This window comes from Manacus vitellinus, unplaced genomic scaffold, assembly GCF_001715985.3.
Source record: "Manacus vitellinus isolate BGI_N305 unplaced genomic scaffold, ASM171598v3 scaffold_3_pilon, whole genome shotgun sequence".
In the NCBI taxonomy this organism is placed as follows: domain Eukaryota; kingdom Metazoa; phylum Chordata; class Aves; order Passeriformes; family Pipridae; genus Manacus; species Manacus vitellinus.
This window is the reverse complement of record NW_021940535.1, coordinates 46,194,811-46,212,130: the sequence shown is the minus strand read 5'-3', so window position 1 is coordinate 46,212,130 and position 17,320 is coordinate 46,194,811. Positions and strand designations below refer to the sequence as shown.

General features: G+C 34.5%; 1 protein-coding gene across 1 annotated transcript in view; it reads left to right on the top strand.

Moving 5' to 3' along the window:
- Positions 1-16,574, top strand: part of WDR60 (WD repeat domain 60) — a 27,528-nt gene extending 10,954 nt beyond the window's left edge. The window contains exons 8-23 of the mRNA XM_029961905.1: positions 660-855; positions 2,547-2,649; positions 5,242-5,371; positions 5,881-5,992; positions 6,373-6,467; positions 6,779-6,905; positions 7,744-7,916; positions 8,510-8,672; positions 9,825-9,938; positions 11,004-11,065; positions 12,084-12,135; positions 13,372-13,432; positions 13,686-13,782; positions 14,047-14,178; positions 14,957-15,180; positions 16,216-16,574. Coding sequence (XP_029817765.1) covers positions 660-855; positions 2,547-2,649; positions 5,242-5,371; positions 5,881-5,992; positions 6,373-6,467; positions 6,779-6,905; positions 7,744-7,916; positions 8,510-8,672; positions 9,825-9,938; positions 11,004-11,065; positions 12,084-12,135; positions 13,372-13,432; positions 13,686-13,782; positions 14,047-14,178; positions 14,957-15,180; positions 16,216-16,387 — 2,013 coding nt within the window. The 3' untranslated portion in view covers positions 16,388-16,574. The remainder of the gene's footprint in view (positions 1-659; positions 856-2,546; positions 2,650-5,241; positions 5,372-5,880; positions 5,993-6,372; positions 6,468-6,778; positions 6,906-7,743; positions 7,917-8,509; positions 8,673-9,824; positions 9,939-11,003; positions 11,066-12,083; positions 12,136-13,371; positions 13,433-13,685; positions 13,783-14,046; positions 14,179-14,956; positions 15,181-16,215) is intronic.
- The last annotated feature ends 746 nt before the right edge of the window (positions 16,575-17,320 follow it).

The window sequence follows — 17,320 nt, the reverse complement described above, 5'->3', positions numbered from 1 at the left end:
AGTGACCTTTAACTTGGCTAACAGTAGATAATGAGGAATTAAAATGTTATGTAGAAATTCTTTGCTGTATATTTATTTAGCTTTCACCAGTAGCCCTTTATCATTCAGTGGAGAGAGATGAGCACATTTAAGACTTGTTCATATCATTTGTGATTATTTCAGCATGAGATAAATTGTCTTAGTTAACAGAATTATTAAAGTATGAGCCTTATGCATGGACTTGCAAATAGATAGTGTGGCAGTTTAGAAAATTTGAACCTACCATTAAAGGGCAGCTTGAATTAAAACTATCATATGAATGACTTCATACATCCCTGAAACATTTATGCCACTGAACATTGTTATTTTATCTCTTTAAGGAACACATAATTCACATAAATATATAGTTTCTACTCTAGGATATTAAGAAAGACTATTTTGGGCACTGAAAAACAACACTGGGGGATTGTCCTGTCTTGATTAAAATTACTGCACAATCAAGAGATGCCATTCAATATCTATCAAACAACTATTTTAGAATGCCTTTCAGTCAGAGGATTTATAACCATCTGCATGAGATTTTTATTTTGACAGCATTTTATATTTTTTTTAAAAGATCTTGAAAAAATACATCTATAATCTGTGTTTATTAGTTATTGAAAGTTTTGTTATTTTTCAAGGATTATGAAGATGATTTTGAAGATGATGAAGACAAAAGTGGTGAAGAAAGAGATGCAGAAGAAAACCTAAGGGAGATTCCTTTTTCCAGAACATCAGAAATAGAAGAAATTCAAAGAGCAATTAGTGCAGAAAATGATAGAATTTTTAATTCACCGCTGAAGAAACTTGAAGATGAAAAAAAGGAACCAATCATGGGTATGTGACTGGATACCAATCTTTTTTATTAAATGTATGAGTAACACATACAACTTAGGAGTAAACAGGCCACTTTTTCTAGAAGTCTGCCTAAACACAAAGTCTGGTGCTCTGGGTGAGTCACTTGGGTTTGTGGGTAAGCACTGCAACTGCCACATTACTAAAGAATGATTCAGAGGCATTACTAATCATTTAAAATGTGAAGTATAAAAATGTACAGACTGACATTTAATACATCTTATTTTGGGTAAGAGGAGGATATGAGAGTCTGGATTTTGAAAACTGGAGGAGTGTTAGAACAGTTTGGGGCTTCTGCTGGCGTTAAATTCACCTTTTTCTTTTAAGCAAATTTGAAGCCTCTGTTCTGGGTGGGAAGGTGAGAGAAATATCGATACTACTGAGATATATAGTCCTACATAACTTTTAAATGCAGGCTCTTTCTGCAGTGTTGTCTTGCATTCAGTTGATCTGATACCTGGGAGTGGCAGAGCTACTTATTTTCCTACAGTTGTTCCTGTAAAGTTCCTTTTGCACTCCACACTCAAGTGAATAACTGTATATAATCATTGTGCAAAAGAGTGATAAATAGCTTTTTAGTCTGGTTCATACAAAGTTGTTGCAGTCATGGAAGAATAGCATGGAGTTTCTTTAAGTCTTTCCAGTATCTCTCAAAGGTCTTTTCCTGCCTAGAAAATTCTATGATTCTGTCAATAGATTTTCAGTTCAGTAAAAGAGTAGTTGCAGCCAGTACCAGTAATGTGAATTTCTCCTTGCAGAAGATTTATGCAATTATTATTTTTCTAATAAACAATATGGAATCAATAAATTCGTTCCATTAATGCTATAGGACAGGACACTAGGACATTAATGAACAGCATGGCATTCTAATATAGAATCAGATTTTAAAATTTCAGAATTGTAGCACTTGGTGCTTTATTCCAAATTACACAACAGACCTTTTTTGGATGAAGTTTCGACCTCATTTGCTTAAAATGGTTGTTGATCATTCTGGTAATTATTTTTAGAAGTTGAAAAGCATATTACAAGTATTACCTAAAAAGGCAGTTTTCTTTTGAGGAAGTGAAACACCATTAGTCCTGACTGGAAGTTGAATATTAAGGTCAATTAGCTACCACTTAGCCTGGAAAGGGAGTAAAATAGGCATGACAACAGTTATTGTAGTTGGTCTATTAACTGTGGCTTTTGAAGGAACAGTTTTCAGTGTTCTCCTTATTCATCCAAGGGCATTAGTTAAGCTTGTGCTGAGGAGGTTCTCCACTATGTGTAGTGATGAATTCTGATTTAGAGGGGAAAATCTGTGTCAATTTGGTAGAATTTTTAGAATAGATCATAGAGTGTTTTACTGTACATAGGGGAACAAGGGACCTGCTAATGGCAAGAGGAAGAAAGAGGCCCTTTCTGCATCACAGTCTTCTAGAACAAAAATTACTATAGTCAGTCATTTTGAATTGATGGATAAAAGACCATAATAAGGGACATATCCTGGTCCATTACTGAAGTTAAGCTCATTATACTGAAAGCTGTGATAGAGCACTTTGTGTAGCCTGTAAACTAGTCATTTTTAGTAGCTGTGCTGTAATAAATCTGTTGCTTTTTAGACTTACTGCTTTGCATTTTCATGCACTGTAAAGTGTGAACTGTAACACTAACAATGGTTTATAATATCACAGAAAACCAATCAGAAACTGTCAGAAACTCTTTTTGTGGAATATTCATGGATTTTCAAATGGCAAACCAACGACAAAGTAGTCGAAGTATGGCCAGTAAACAGAAGTAAGTGTATTTTAAATAATCCACACAAAAGGGCAGCTCACTATGTGAGATGTAATTTTTTTCATTGTATTTGAAATATGTGAACTTTATAAATTTGAGGTTTATAGAATCAAGTATTATTTTGTTAGCTAACAGTAATTAGTTCTTAAGTATAATGTACAGGCTTTGCTACATAAAATTTTGTAACAGAAATTTATGTATATATCAGTTTATGTGCATCATAATTCTTCAATCACTTAATTAGATATTGACCTAAAGTACTAAAGAACAAGCCCTTTAGCTGCTGTTGGGTCTCTGCAGAACCATAATTTCTTGAAATATTCAAGATACTTTATGGTGTGTTACTGTTACCAAAATAGCATGTTCCTTTCCAGGGATAACATCAATTGGTGTAAAAGCATGTTATTACTGATCTAAAATTGATCTAGATTTGAGATATCTAAGACATCCCTGTATTTTAAAGAAACAAATTGATGCTTGCTTTTTTTGTGGAACTTGCCAGGAGCTCCAGATTTATCTGAAGCACTGTATATACCTCCAATTTTCTGTTGCAGTACTGGGATGCATAAAGCAAGATTATTAAATGTTGTTGTTAATAATAGATTCCACTGTTTCATGGCTCCACATCAGTGACTAATCTTCACATAAGGAGAATTTTATTGTCTAAGCTGTCTAATTCACCTTGTCTAAATTTATGTGCCCAAATTTTGAGCAAGTTCATTGTCTAGGCTTCCTCCCTAGATGGTGGAGACAGATTAGGAAACTCAGGAAGGCATCTCTGAAGAATTGCCTTCTGGAATGTTTTTCAGCCTGTAGTGATTGTGTACTATGACTGATTATGGCTATGTATATAACTCTGTGTACATGCTGACAACATAAATATCTGTGAAGATACAAAGCATTTTCATGGAAAGAGAAAGGAGCTGTGGAATTTAATGCTGTGATAATACATTACTACCAGTAAATAGACTGAAAGTGTCCCTTAAATGAGCTGTGGCACTTTGGAGTTTTAAGAAATAATATGAGCTTATTAGTTTATTTTAAGGATTTGTGTGTATGTGTTATTCAGATTTGCAACTAGGAAGCAACTTTCATACGTTTGAGTAAGATCTTAGCAATCTGTGCCCACGTTTGTGAAGAGGTGACATTAAGAAGCACAAGTTAAAATAAAGTTTGTGTAAGAAAGTGCAATAGATGTCATCAAGTAGCAAAAAAGGGATATATCTGGTTTGTATTTATTTATAGTTTTTAAGGACATTAAAAAAACCTGAAAGTGCAAGAGAGAGACAGGGAGACTGCAAAAATGTTCTCGTTGTTGAGGGATTTGCACTATAGCAAGAGCCTGGAATTAACTTGTAAACTGACATCTGCATGTAATTCAAGCAGTTCACTCTTAAAATGAAACATCTTAACAGTTTTATGTCATTACAGCAGGTAGATAGTCATGTGAATTGTGACAAAGATTGTCAGTCTTTTCATTATCCACATATCCACACAAGTTAAGTGATAGGAATCTCTTTGTAGTTAATGATAAGTAATATCACATAAATGTATTTTTACTTTACAGAGTAGAGATACAGTATATGAAGGTAGACTTGTTTTCCAATTAAGAATCAAACTATGGTTTTATTTGTAAGCAAAGATGAAAAAAATTAAAAATTAAGGTAGGCAGAAAATAAAAAAAATTGAGAGAAGATGGATAAGGCAGTTACTTTTTTATCATTCCAGCAAGAGAATTTAGTAAGATGGAAAGATTTGGTGTTTCATAGGACAAAGAGGTATCTCAAATCCCGTACAATGTGTTAATCTTACTCAAAACTAAAAATACAAGTGGAAAAATACACAGTCTCCCTCAATCTCGAGTACTTGTTTTCATACAATTTAGATCAAATCCAACACTCCAGTAACTGAAGTTTTTTGGAGGCTTACTTTTAGGGCAAGAGGTCAATATTCATGGCCATGGGTTTTGAATCAGCAATAAAGTAGTTTCGTTTGTGTATTTCAAATATATTTTAGGATTGATAAACTGCTATTGTTGTTTGTTTCCTTAGTGATGTAAAGAGGTCTGAATGCAGGCAGTCTATTCTAGTACAAGTGAAGGTCATTCAAGACACATTTGCACATGTCTAACAAAGCCAGGATATTAGAGAAGAACTTTATAAAGCATGTACATATATAAGTGATGTAAGTTAATAAAAGGAGTTTAGGAGAATTAGCCACCATCCTAACTTGTGGAAGAGACATTCATCTCTTACCTCACAGAACAGCTTTTGAATACTTAGAAAAGATGATCTGCTGGGTTTTTGACAATTTGGGTTTAATAATAAACCATGTTTGGCATTTGCAATCAGTATTGCATTTTCAAATATGATAATTATCTCAGCATAATTAAATGAAAACTCATAACAATATTCTGTATACTTTTATTGATATATTTTGATCTGCCAATTAATTTTGGTACAACTTCAATTCACATAGATTAAAGTGTTGTTAGATCTCTGGTACTGAACAAAATCACATTGCTTTTCTTTTGGAATACCAAATACTTGGTCTTAACCATTTTTTTTTTCTCTCTTGTAATCAATTCTAAAGAAAACGGAGTTCAGAACTTCTCCCACTAATTGACCTGGATTTCTCAGTTAGTTTTTCATTACTGGATTTGCCCCCTGTAAATGAGTACGACATGTATATCAGGAATTTTGGTAAAATGAACACTAAGCAGGTGCGTAACAAATATATAGTGATACTTAAATCCTGAAAGTGCTGATGCTTGTTCTGGAAAATAATTTTCCTTAAAAAGAAAGTTCCTAAAGCTAATGGAACAGTAGAGTAATAAATTAATAATTTTCATCTCTGAGCCCTAATTACCATAAAGCAACAATCTCAAAACTTTTGGCCAGACAGACCATTTCCTTTCTGTGTTAGAAAAGGACTCTCTCATTTTCCTCCCCCATTTTCTAAAGGGCTTTCTGCCTGTCTGTGGCTCAGTGTCCCCAAAAATGCTGCCTTGGTGTTTATGCATCATGTGAGACATTTTGTATTTTTGCACTCTTGTGTGAAATGTGGTAAAATTTGCATGCACAAAATAGGGACAATGTGTCAGTATGCTTAGGTCTGAATTTGCAAACAGAAGAGGCTGAGCACATGAGTTTTAGAATTCCAAAGTTCTGTTCAGTTCTGTGCTGTCCTTCTTAGCTGTGTCACCCATTTAGTGACCACTTTCCACCTTAGGCGTACGTTCAGTGTAACGAGGACAATCTGGATAGAGACATTCAGACTGAGGAAGTTGAGACATTGGAGAAATGGACACAGCATCCAGGAGAAAGTTCTCTTGTGTCTGGAGGTGAAGAACATTTAATCTTATTCGTTTATGGATGTGTTCATGTCATGCAAACTTTCTCTTTTGTGTCCGTTAACTGTGAGAATGTGCAGTGTGTCAGGCTGCACTGATCCCAAACTGCCAGAGCCACTTCGAGTCCCCATGTGGAGGGGGGTGAGGAATAAGTGGCAGAAACAGTTCTTCATTCTGGCTTGCTGTTTCTGTTGGCAGCAAAAATGATTCCCCAACAGATCTTGGTCTTCAACACTGCTATTCCTGCTGAAGAAAAGCTGATTCTTACCACTCTCCTCTTGCTTAAAGATTAAATCGTTCTTCCACTTTCCTTAACTGATTCCCTTTTGAAGCTTCAAGTTTGATTTTTGAGTTTTTTTTGTTTTCCATAGGTCCCAGAAACAGCCAGGATATGTCAGTGACTGGAGTTCTAACACCTAAAAGTGATTCACAAAGATTAGCAAATTTCCTTCGGTCTGCCTGTCAGGTACTTTTGTGTCCTTAATATCCCTTATGAGCTGTGTGCATAACTATACATTGTGATAGATCACTTTCAGCTCTTGTTCTGACTAATTTAAATACATGACTTAAATCATACTCATTAGCAATGAGAATCATCTCTGCAAAGGAATGGAATCAGAGCTGTGTCTGTAAAGCTGTATTTGCAAAAATACAAAATTACAAGAGAGTTGATAAAGATTTATTAAATTTATCCACATACCTTTGGAAAAACTAAAATAGCAAAGCTGAAAGATGAGATGACCCTTTTACTTCTATAAATGTAATTATGTTTGAAAGGTGATTGCTGTTTTGCTAGAGGAAGATCAAGTTGCAACACAACCCAGGAAACTAAGATCTCGACAAACCAGTCTGTCTATTAGTGATAGCTGTTTCCAGTTAAATACTAACCAGCCATTCCTCCATGGTAAGGGAACTTTATTCTACACCTTTTAGTATACAGAGTGAACTCTTCTTTCTTTGCAAAATACCATACTCTTTGTCATAACTGTGCAAACAGCACATATCAGGATACCCAGATGCTGTAAACCCCACTTTTCTTTTAGTTGCACTAATCCTGCTGTAACTGTGCAGATTGGTTTCACATCAGTAACATCAGAGCATCCTACAAGAAATATCATGCATGTCATTTCTTGCCCCTGTTGTTGAGGGGCCATCCCAAGGGGTGTAATTTCATTTGGGCTCTTTATGCTGACAGTAGGGCCAAAACTGTAAATAAAGGCAGGTTATTAAAGGGAGAATATCACCTGATATATTTGAAAAGCAATTATATCTTCCCCATATAAGCAGTAGCTGTTCTGGTGAAAATAAAAATGAAAAATAAAGCATCTGTAATTATGTTAGGAAGGCCTATAACACACCTAGTCTAACATGAACACGTGAGGTGAACCAGCAAAAACCTGACCTGTGCTGTTTCCTGTTTGAGACTCAGCTTAATTTTGAGTATATAGAGTGACATCAGATCAGATTGGCTTGCTTATGCCCAGAATAATTATTCTATTAACTTTCTGACTGTCTTGCTTTTTTTTTCTCTACTTACTTATAATATTTTGGAATCTTTCTCTAGTCCCTCCTTTTTTATTGTATAGCTTCAAAAGCAACCCACTCTTAATAGAAATATTCTTCATCATTGTGTCTTAGTTCCTTTGTTTGTTGCTATAGCAGCTAAATGTGCTTTTTCATCTGCAGTGAGTTTGCTTTTTCATTTATTGCATTTCTTGCTTGACTTTTTCTTAATGGTTTAGACCGAAAAATATCCTGCCTATATGTCTCTCAAGTTCAGAGGCAGACACTACTTTCTGTTCATGGATTACCTGAGAAGGCAGGTGTGGACTTACTGAACAGAAAGAGCCTCATATGTGTTTGGAACATCTGGCAGCCCTCCAGTCCTCAGAAAGTTTTAATATGTGACTCAGAGGTATGTTTTAATAGCATTGTATGTATTGTATATATTGTGTATATTGTATATACCCATTGTATATATGGGTTATATTGCATATAACCCATCAAAAATAAAAGCTTTATTATGTGTATTTTGGGGTTTTTGTCTTGCTGCATGATATGCCATCTTTTGAGAAACACTTTTGAGCCTAGTGAATGAAACACTGTTCTCATTCTATTTTGTGCTCCAGAACAAAGTTGTAGTGATGGTCATGGTGTTTTGTTGTTTTGGTTGTTCAATTTAGACTCTATTTCATTGTTGAAGAGTGAATGAAAGTAAAACATCTGGTTCAGATGTTGTCAGGACTTTTCTCTACTCATCACTGTCATACAGCTGAGTCACCCCCTTCAGTGTCTTGGTAGTAGATGCAGATTACAAAACATTTGTCTTGAAAAGGCAAGGCCTACTGAAAGTCTTCTATCCTACATCCCCTTTTAAAATAAATTGCTCTTTTGCCATTAACACATGTAATCTGTATAGGAATTACACTATGAAGTACATATTTCAGGCTTGTCAAATCATTTGCCTTTATCATAATATCAACCATGCATATTTTTACTGTTTAACAGGTGATGTGTTGCTGCTTTAGCCCCAGTAAAACAACATTAGTTTTTGCTGGAACAATAGATGGTTCATTGTTGGTCTGGGATCTTCGAGAAGACTCAAGAATGCACCCCCATATGATGATGAGTGGAACTGACTGGACATTTAGAGTTCCAACATTTTCCACTGGTTAGTATCTGTGCATCCTGGTTAGTCATTTTGTGTGCAGTGAAATAATACTCAGTAGCCTAGTTTAGCCAGTTCAGGTATTATATTTAGTCTAGTAAAAATTGTCAATAATTAATAGCTAAACAGAGATGGAAGCCAGCTCAATGTGCATCAAGCAGTGAGAACAGAGAAGTGGACCAGCTATAAAACCTAAGGAGCATTGTAATATTAAAATGGATACTCAACTAGTACCTCATCTGAAATCGTTAGGTTAGTCACTTTTCAATGTGTTGTGTCCCCTAATATAACCTACATTTTTTGATCTACATCTAGACATATATATTAAGATTTCTCTGATTTGACTTAAGCACATTCACAAAATCCTCTTTTCTTCACAAGTGTATCTAATTGCAGAAGCCATTTAAAAATAAACAGTAGTTGGTTGTTGGCAGACTTAATTTTTTTAATAGGTCAAAGATGCTTGGTCTTGTGTTGCACACTGGGCTGGTAGTCAAATGTATTGGTACAGTGTCATGTAATTGCTTATATAAGAAAGCAGGTTTAATACTGTATACTTAGAAAGCTTTATGCCTTTAGTCTTAAATGAAATTAAGTTCAGTGCACAGGAAAAATCCAGAAATCATGAGTAACTGACAAAGAACACTTATTAAAATAAATACACATTTATTTTAAAATGTTCTTAAAGGGTAAATACATATTTTCTCATGGTGAATTCTTTGTTTCAGGGTAGTTAATTTCTATTAAGGGTAATTTTTCTTTGATTTTTTCTTTTTTATGTTAAGCAGTGATTTATTTCTACCACTATTTTTTATGAAGCTTGAAATTATCATAATTCTTTTCATGCTAACCCTGAAATGGAAGACTTTAATGAAATGTCTGGTACAGTGGCATAAATGGTGCAGCAGTCATTTGGAAAATGAGAAGTAAATAGAAATATTGAAACATTGATTTATCTAGTAATATTTTGTTAATTTAGGAAACAGTTTGCAGTACTGTATTTGAGACTTTGGCAAAGTCATTCTTTAAGTTCATTATTTGCTGTTCTTTTTTTGTAGTCATCATTTTCCCATAAGCTGAAAAGTGATTAAGATTTTATTGTTGGTTTTTGTTGAAAGTAATATCATGTTTAACTTTCACTGTCCTTAATTACAGATGGCATTCTAAACTCAGTAAACCACACCTCTCCTGTACTTGCAGTGGAACCAGTCTCAACCTCTCTTGACACTGATCACAGTTATGGGCTCTCAGGCCTCTCCTATCAGGAGGGTATGTAAGCTACTCATCAAAGCATCAATACATCTGAGTCTTTCTTTAGGTAGCTAGGGAAGCAAATATATCATAGTCAAAATCCAGTTTATAATGCTACTTTGCCTCTTGTCTGTGGTATCAACTGCACACAAATGCATGTTTGTTTTCTGCCCTCATTTTTAGGTAATGTTTGTTTGGTTTCACATCAGATGTGGGTGCATGCTTGTTATAATGTCTGCTTTCCAGACAATGTTTTATTCTTCCATGATAAAACAAGTTATCACTCGAAAACTGCCTTTAGAAAAGTCTTAATGCTTCTATAATGCCTGAAAAAAATCTCTGTCTGAGTCAGAGGAGCAACTTGCTTATATCTGAAAGCACTTAAAATGTGTGACTGTACTTAGTGGTTTTTCCTGTACCTTTTTCCCATTTTTTTATGACTGACCTTGGCAAAAAACATTCCAATCCTCATGTCCTCAAATTCTCAGACAGTGTTCTGGAGGAGGCATTATTGCTTCCATTGCAGATTTGTACTTTGAAATCTGTAGTGGTTAAAAAAATGTGCTTCATATTGCAGGTTTTACAACATTTCACCTGTTGCACTTTATGTTCCCTTCCAAAGTCCATGCAGAATCCAGACATTTTTAAAAGATACAGACAGAGATCATCTGCCTTTCTGGTAGGACAAGCTACACATACTAGAATAGACAGAGATATAGAACAGACTGTTGGAGTTGGAAGGGACCTACAAGGATCATCCAGTCCAACTGCATGACCAGTCTGGGGCTGACCAAGTTAAAACATGGTAAAGGCATTGTCCAAATGCCTCCTAAACACTGACAGCCTTGGGCATTGACCACCTCTCTAGGAAGCCTCTTCCAGTCTTTGACCACCCTCTCAGTAAAGAAAGTTTCATACCTTTTTTTGCCTTGGTAGAATTAGAGCACTTTCCCTTTCTAGGCAGCTGAGAGGATTGTAGAAGTGTCAGAGAATATATTAATGTGGGAAATGTTTTAAATCCTCTGATATTGTTCAGCAGAAAAGTCAATGTATGAATATAAATTGTTGCCATTCCTTCCACAGAAGTGTCAGGCCCTCCATTTCAGATAGCTTCAATGGATGAAAATGGAATCCTCAATATGTGGGTGAGTAATATATGTAGGAAGAGTATGATGTGTTGGAATAATAAAATACTTCAAATATAGCAACTCCAATTCAGAATTTCTGATGAGAATTTCCTTCCTGAAAAGTGCATTAGCCATTCTGTTGGAATTCTCCTTAAAATTTTTGACCTGACTCCCTAATGTTGTCCTTAGGAAAAACTTACCATGAATTCATGAAAATAGGCAATCAGTAGTTTTACTTCATAGGAATATGTTCACATATTTCTATTAATTTATTAACAGACCTCAATCCTCTTTCACCCATCTGCTTTATTTTAGAATCACAGAGACTGTACTGAATGTAGGGGAGAAATTACATTCATAATTTATATAAAACAAATGTTCAAGAGACAAAAAGTGAAAATCAGTGGTTAAGATTGCCTTGCCTAAAATGTGATAACCAGGAAGGCACGAGGTCTGTTAGTCTTAATTGCTGTCCTGACAACTCTTCTTTCTATCAGATGTTTTCAGTCATTTTTTCCTGCTGCAGCTTTGGCTCAGCTGCTGAGCGTGTTTGCAGCTGAATTGATCTTGCTTAAGGAACCAAAGAGCTCAGTGAATAATAAGGGGATAAAAGTATTTCCCTTCTGTATCACTAATTAAGTCCCTTAAAACTCTAAGTAACTTTAGCAGCAGCCAAATGATCTACCCTTTCTATTTGATGAGTCGTGAAAAGCACAGGAAATGTGTAACAATTTCTTATTTTGGAGGTTTAGGTGGTTTGTTTATGAATGACCAAACAAGACCAAGCAATTAAGTGGAGAATGTAACCTTCCATATTCTGCTTTCCAGCAGGGAACATCCAGCAGGCATGGGAAGCTATTTTTAGAATTGCAGACATTGACAGGGGATAGAGAATCTACCTGTGATCATTGTAATGTTAAACCTGCCTCTCTAAATGTTCCTTTGGAGTTATCTCATACATTTTTACAAATACTTAAAAAACTTTGGAGTCTGGTAAATATCGATTGTTTACTAGTGTTAAATATTGACTTTTCAGGTAGTTGTTGAATTACAAAAAGTGGATTTAGCTGGTTCACAAACTGATTTAGGTGAGTACTGTACATTAAAAGTAGAATAAAATGCTCCAGTTTTGAGACTATGATGTTAGAAGAGATAGAGGCAATGATGCCAAACAGTTTAAAAGAAGGAAAACTTACTGAGGAAAAGATTAATTCTGTATAGTACATATCTCATGTTTGGGGTTATTGGTTAGGTATAATGAGAATTATTTTCACTGCTATCTGAGTCTCATCTGCTAATTCTGCATTGGTAATTACCACTAAACAACCACATTTCTTATAATGTCAGAGCAGTTGTCTGTATCCCTAACAGCTTTTTTTCCCAAAGAATATAAGATTCTTTGGTCCTCCTGTTCTTTCTTTAGTTTTAACAAATCTGTTACAATGCTTTTGTTGTTGCCTGTATCTCCATTTTGATAATTGTCCTGAAAGTTCTCTTTTGAGTAAGGTACTTATTTTAGTGTGAGAAAAAAGTTTCCATGAAAAAATAAAGAACCAAGTCCATTCAGCCCTTTTTGAGTTATGTGAATAAAGCAAATGACATTCTTTGTTCTTTTAACAAACTTAGACTTACCTACTTACCTAACTGGAAAAGGCTGTGATTAAAATCCTGATATATTTGAAAATACATAAACAATGAAGTAATGCCAACAAACCAGAGTTTTTGACCAGTTTTCTATAAGCTTGTGTGCAATGTCAGGCTGTATTAGGCTGCTAAAGCTGGGTGTTATGTCTGTGGAGAGGTACATTTTAAAGCTGTGGTCATGGTTTACACACAGTTTTACTGCGACCAGCTTTCATTTTTTTCCTCTTCAAAAAGTTCTTGTCTTTGAAGGATTTGAATTATTTATGCTATCCTCTACTAACAAGCAAAATAGACCAACTTTGTAGAAGCATTAATTATGGTTTCTTGTTACTAAAATTCACTGTCAAAGATCCAAGTGACTCAAATGTACATTTTAACTGTTGCTAGAATTGGGTTTTATGGAGTGATATTGCAGGATGTTATATGCATGCTGAAAAACTAAAACAGAAATGTAATCATGTTTCCATTTCTGGCAAAAATTATAACTCTTCAGATTTGGATTCTGAAGTAAAAAGTTGTAAATGATGTAAGATTCTTACATATCAAAAACTATATCTGCAGTAAACAATTTTATTATGAAATATCCTTTTCCTTATTACCGTAGGATTTAATTTAATGATTGCACTTTTTTAATGCAAAGTGCTTAAATCAGTTTAAATAATAATGTTGTATAATTGTAGGTTTAGTTCCTGGAGGGAAAGTGAAGTTAGTACATAGCTCAACTATGGAATTGAATAGCAGGTAAGAAAACTGAGGTGTTTCAATTTTACATGTGTATCTCACAAAGCTAATTCCTCCTGTACTTTATTAATTTGCTGTTATATAAGACATATTTAATATTATTTTGATTAGTTGTTTTGCAGGGGTTTTTTTAATACACATATCTTCCTAGAGCTAGTCATATATATTTTAGATCAAGGGTTTCTATATGTACTTGCACAGCTTTTGGAGATAACTTCCTGTATTAATGTCTTTTCCCTTTATGATTTTGTAGCCTTTTCCCAAAGGATATTCGCCAGAGAATGCCACAGACACTGACCATTAAATTTCTGTCTTCTAATCCTAATCATTTCATTGTTGGAACAAACATAGTGAGTAATGTGCTGAAATTCATCTGATTGTTATTTTTTGTTTTGGAAGATTCCCATTTAGTTGGAATTTCACCAGGAGGCTGTATATAAAATTTATAATTCGAGCCTATTATTAAAATCTGTTAGCTATTAAAATTTGTTAGCTAGTAAGGATCCTTTAGGTAACAGCTCTGTGGATTATTTATCTTCCTCTTGTAATACCTCTAATGCCAATTTTTGTTGTTTTTTTTTTTTCTTAATTAATTTTCTTTATGTTGTTCATAGGGTCTGGTAGGCCATGGTACAAGACATGGTTTAAAAGTTGTTCCAAAGCTATTCAGGCCCCAGGAGAGTGGACTGAGATCAATAAGCATCACTGCAATTGATTTCTTCCCTTTTGGAAAGCCACTATTTTTGGTATGAAAAAGTTTTAATAGAAGTTTCATTTTTTAATTACTTGTTGAGGGAGTATTTCTAATTTGACATATTTGTGATAATTGATTTACATCACTAATTCCAATCTGCCATGGAGATTTTAAATGTAAGCACTATTTGCAGAGTCACTGTAAAAATTTAATATAATTTGAAAATTCTAGGAAGTCTTCCTGATGTAGAGGTGACTCAGGATTGTAAGTAGAAGTTATTTCCTGTTTTCACAGAATATTTTCTTTTGTACATGGATTAGAGCAAACTTGTAAATGTCAGACAAATGTTATCAGAAAACACCTGGAAGCAGTGGTGTCTCCCTGTCTTTGGAATTAGTTGTTTATTATGAATCAGTTTAATATTATTATACTATTAAACACAACCTGTCCTGTTGAAAGCTGTTCTTCCTTTTACAGAGGACATGTGGCACTAGGTAGACCTTGCCCCAGTTCAGACTGCTGTCACGTTGTGCTGGATGATAGTGAAGTTTGGGAACTTCACAACTTAACCCAGGATTAGTGGATACTCTAGTATGCTTACATACAGTGGTACAGAGTGACTGCTTTTGAACTCAGAATTACAAATTGATACATAAATACAACAGTTAAAATCCAGATAGTCCATAGAGTGAGATATGAGAGACATGTGCCACTTGAGGCAGATATGTGATTTTATTTATGTGCTTGATATCCTCAAGAGTTGAACAGCAGTTTTTATCTTGCTTAGTTTGTTTTGTTCCAGAAGGTATTTTTTTTTAACTGTGATATAGGTTGGCTGTTCTGATGGAAGCATTAGATTACATCAGATGACATCAGAGTATCCTGTCATGCAGTGGAATGACAGCACAAATGGCCAGCCCATTATTGCCCTGCAGTGGGCTTTAACAAGACCTGCTGTGTTCTTTGCCCTCGATGCATCATCTAATATTTACATTTGGGATCTTCTGGAAAATGATTTGTTGCCTGTGGCAAAGGAGACTATTCCATCAGAGAAGTAAGTGCATTGCATTGCTCTCTTTTTAACAAAATATTAATTTTATTACATGGGTTTTTTTCTTGACATTAAATATTTATTAGAGTTTGCTTTTCTAACTGTGTTTTGTAAACTACTGACAGTGTGGAAACAAACTATAGCAAGCTAAATTTTAGTTTATCTTTATTTACTTATTATTTTATGCAGTCTGATAAAGGAGAAGTACTGTTAGTATAAATCAAAATCAGGCATAGTGCTACCAGATGGGACAGATGTCTCTACAAGGAGCAGCTGCTGCTTATATGAAGAGAAAAATTTTGTTCCCACTAAAATCACTGGATTTTAAGTTCATTTAAGTTCAAAATAGGCAAGATGTTGGACAACATTTTAAAATGCCTTTATATGGTATGGTTACCAATCTAAAGAAATACTTTGTGATTGTTGTCACAAAGTAAACAAGAATATTTTTGCCTGGCACATATTCACCACAGAGAACACCAGGGTTGTCTCACAATGCTGTTCCTGGAGCCAGGGTAGAGACCTGGTAACCTGTAGATTGATGCACAACAGCAGCTTTGTTCAACCTCACTGAATTAAAGCATTGAAGATTCCTTCCTGATGGGTGTCCTGCTGGGGGACTCTGTCTTCCCTAGGCTTAAGTTACCCTTGGTGAATGTCCCTCCAACTGAAAGTTTCCTTTGTATCCTTGTGAGCTGTAGCAAAGTGCTGCTAGTTTGGGGAGAAAATAGTACAATTTTAAAACTTGTTACACTGTTCTGGAAAATGCCATAAAACATTATTCGCTTTTACAAGCTTGAAATAATTTTCAAGTCATGATTAGAAATTGATAGTGGAATGCATGGTGGAAGACTTGCAGGTTAGATTTATGTTAAATTATTGCAGCTGGTGAAAAGGTAAAGAATATGCTGGGACTTTAGCAGAAAAAAGGAATCATTTAGTTGACTGTAAGTAACCTGGTATAAACATGTTTGAAAGCACCAATTTCTGTTAATTTTGCCTCAGTTAAAAACCACTCTGCTGTTCTTCTGATTTCAGGGTTGTAGCTATGGCTCTGCTGGGAGAACCAGAAAAAGCAAATGGATTGTTGGGCATTGTGCTGGCCAAGGAACCTGGCCAGATAGACATTCAGTATGTGAAGAAGAAGTGGGCATCACCTCAGCCTAAAGAATCTGACAAACTGCATTCTATTTTATTGCAGTCTTTTTAGAAAGAGAGTTGTACAATTTATTGCAAAATTTCTAGATTATTTTTGTCTGCAAATAAAATATTTGTAATTTTGCATTTGTATATAACTTGTATATACTTTAAAGAATATCAATACAATATTTCAATGGAAACAATATATTTTATCATAAAAATGTCAGAATAAAACTTACCATTATTGTACTCAAAAATACGATGAACTGTTTTTCATTATTGAAAGAACTCTAAATGTATATGTATTTTTTAAAAATAGTGAAAATGTATTCTTATAAATTTCATGGTTGTTTCTCATTATTCCACTCTGAACTAAATCACAGCAATCCTTTAACAAGCATAAAGTTGTGCCTCTGTACAAACTGAATGTAAGGAGATTTCCACCTCTGGGCCTTTTGAACAGTAGTGTTTGATAAAACTTTCTTATACCTACCTAAAAGTGTTATGCAAACATATCAGAATACAAATTTACATCACAAATACCTTACTTCTGTTTTTGACCCTGAAGCTTTGCAAAAGGAATACCTGAGTAACTCAGGTTCTGAGATGTATACTACCTATTTGGATCACACTATGTGAACAATATGCTTGGGAGATTTACTGACATTCCAAATCCTTTGGGATTTCTGATGTAAACCAGAAAATACTGACCTGTTTAATCCTGCAAATAATTTCCAAAGCTCTTGTACTGAGAAGAGGATCGCTGTTTATCATATGATACTAATTTTTGTACACTATTGATAAAGTTTGGATCAAAACCAAGCACTGAAAATATCTTTTGTAACCTAACAACCTCTGGTTTAAAGATCATGAGGAAAACCTTGATTAAACAAACACAGTTTCAGTGAAAAAAAGGACAATTGGAAGACAATTATTTTAGTATTTAATGGACATATATATTTAAAATATTTATAATCTCCATATAAAGTAGACTGAAATATTT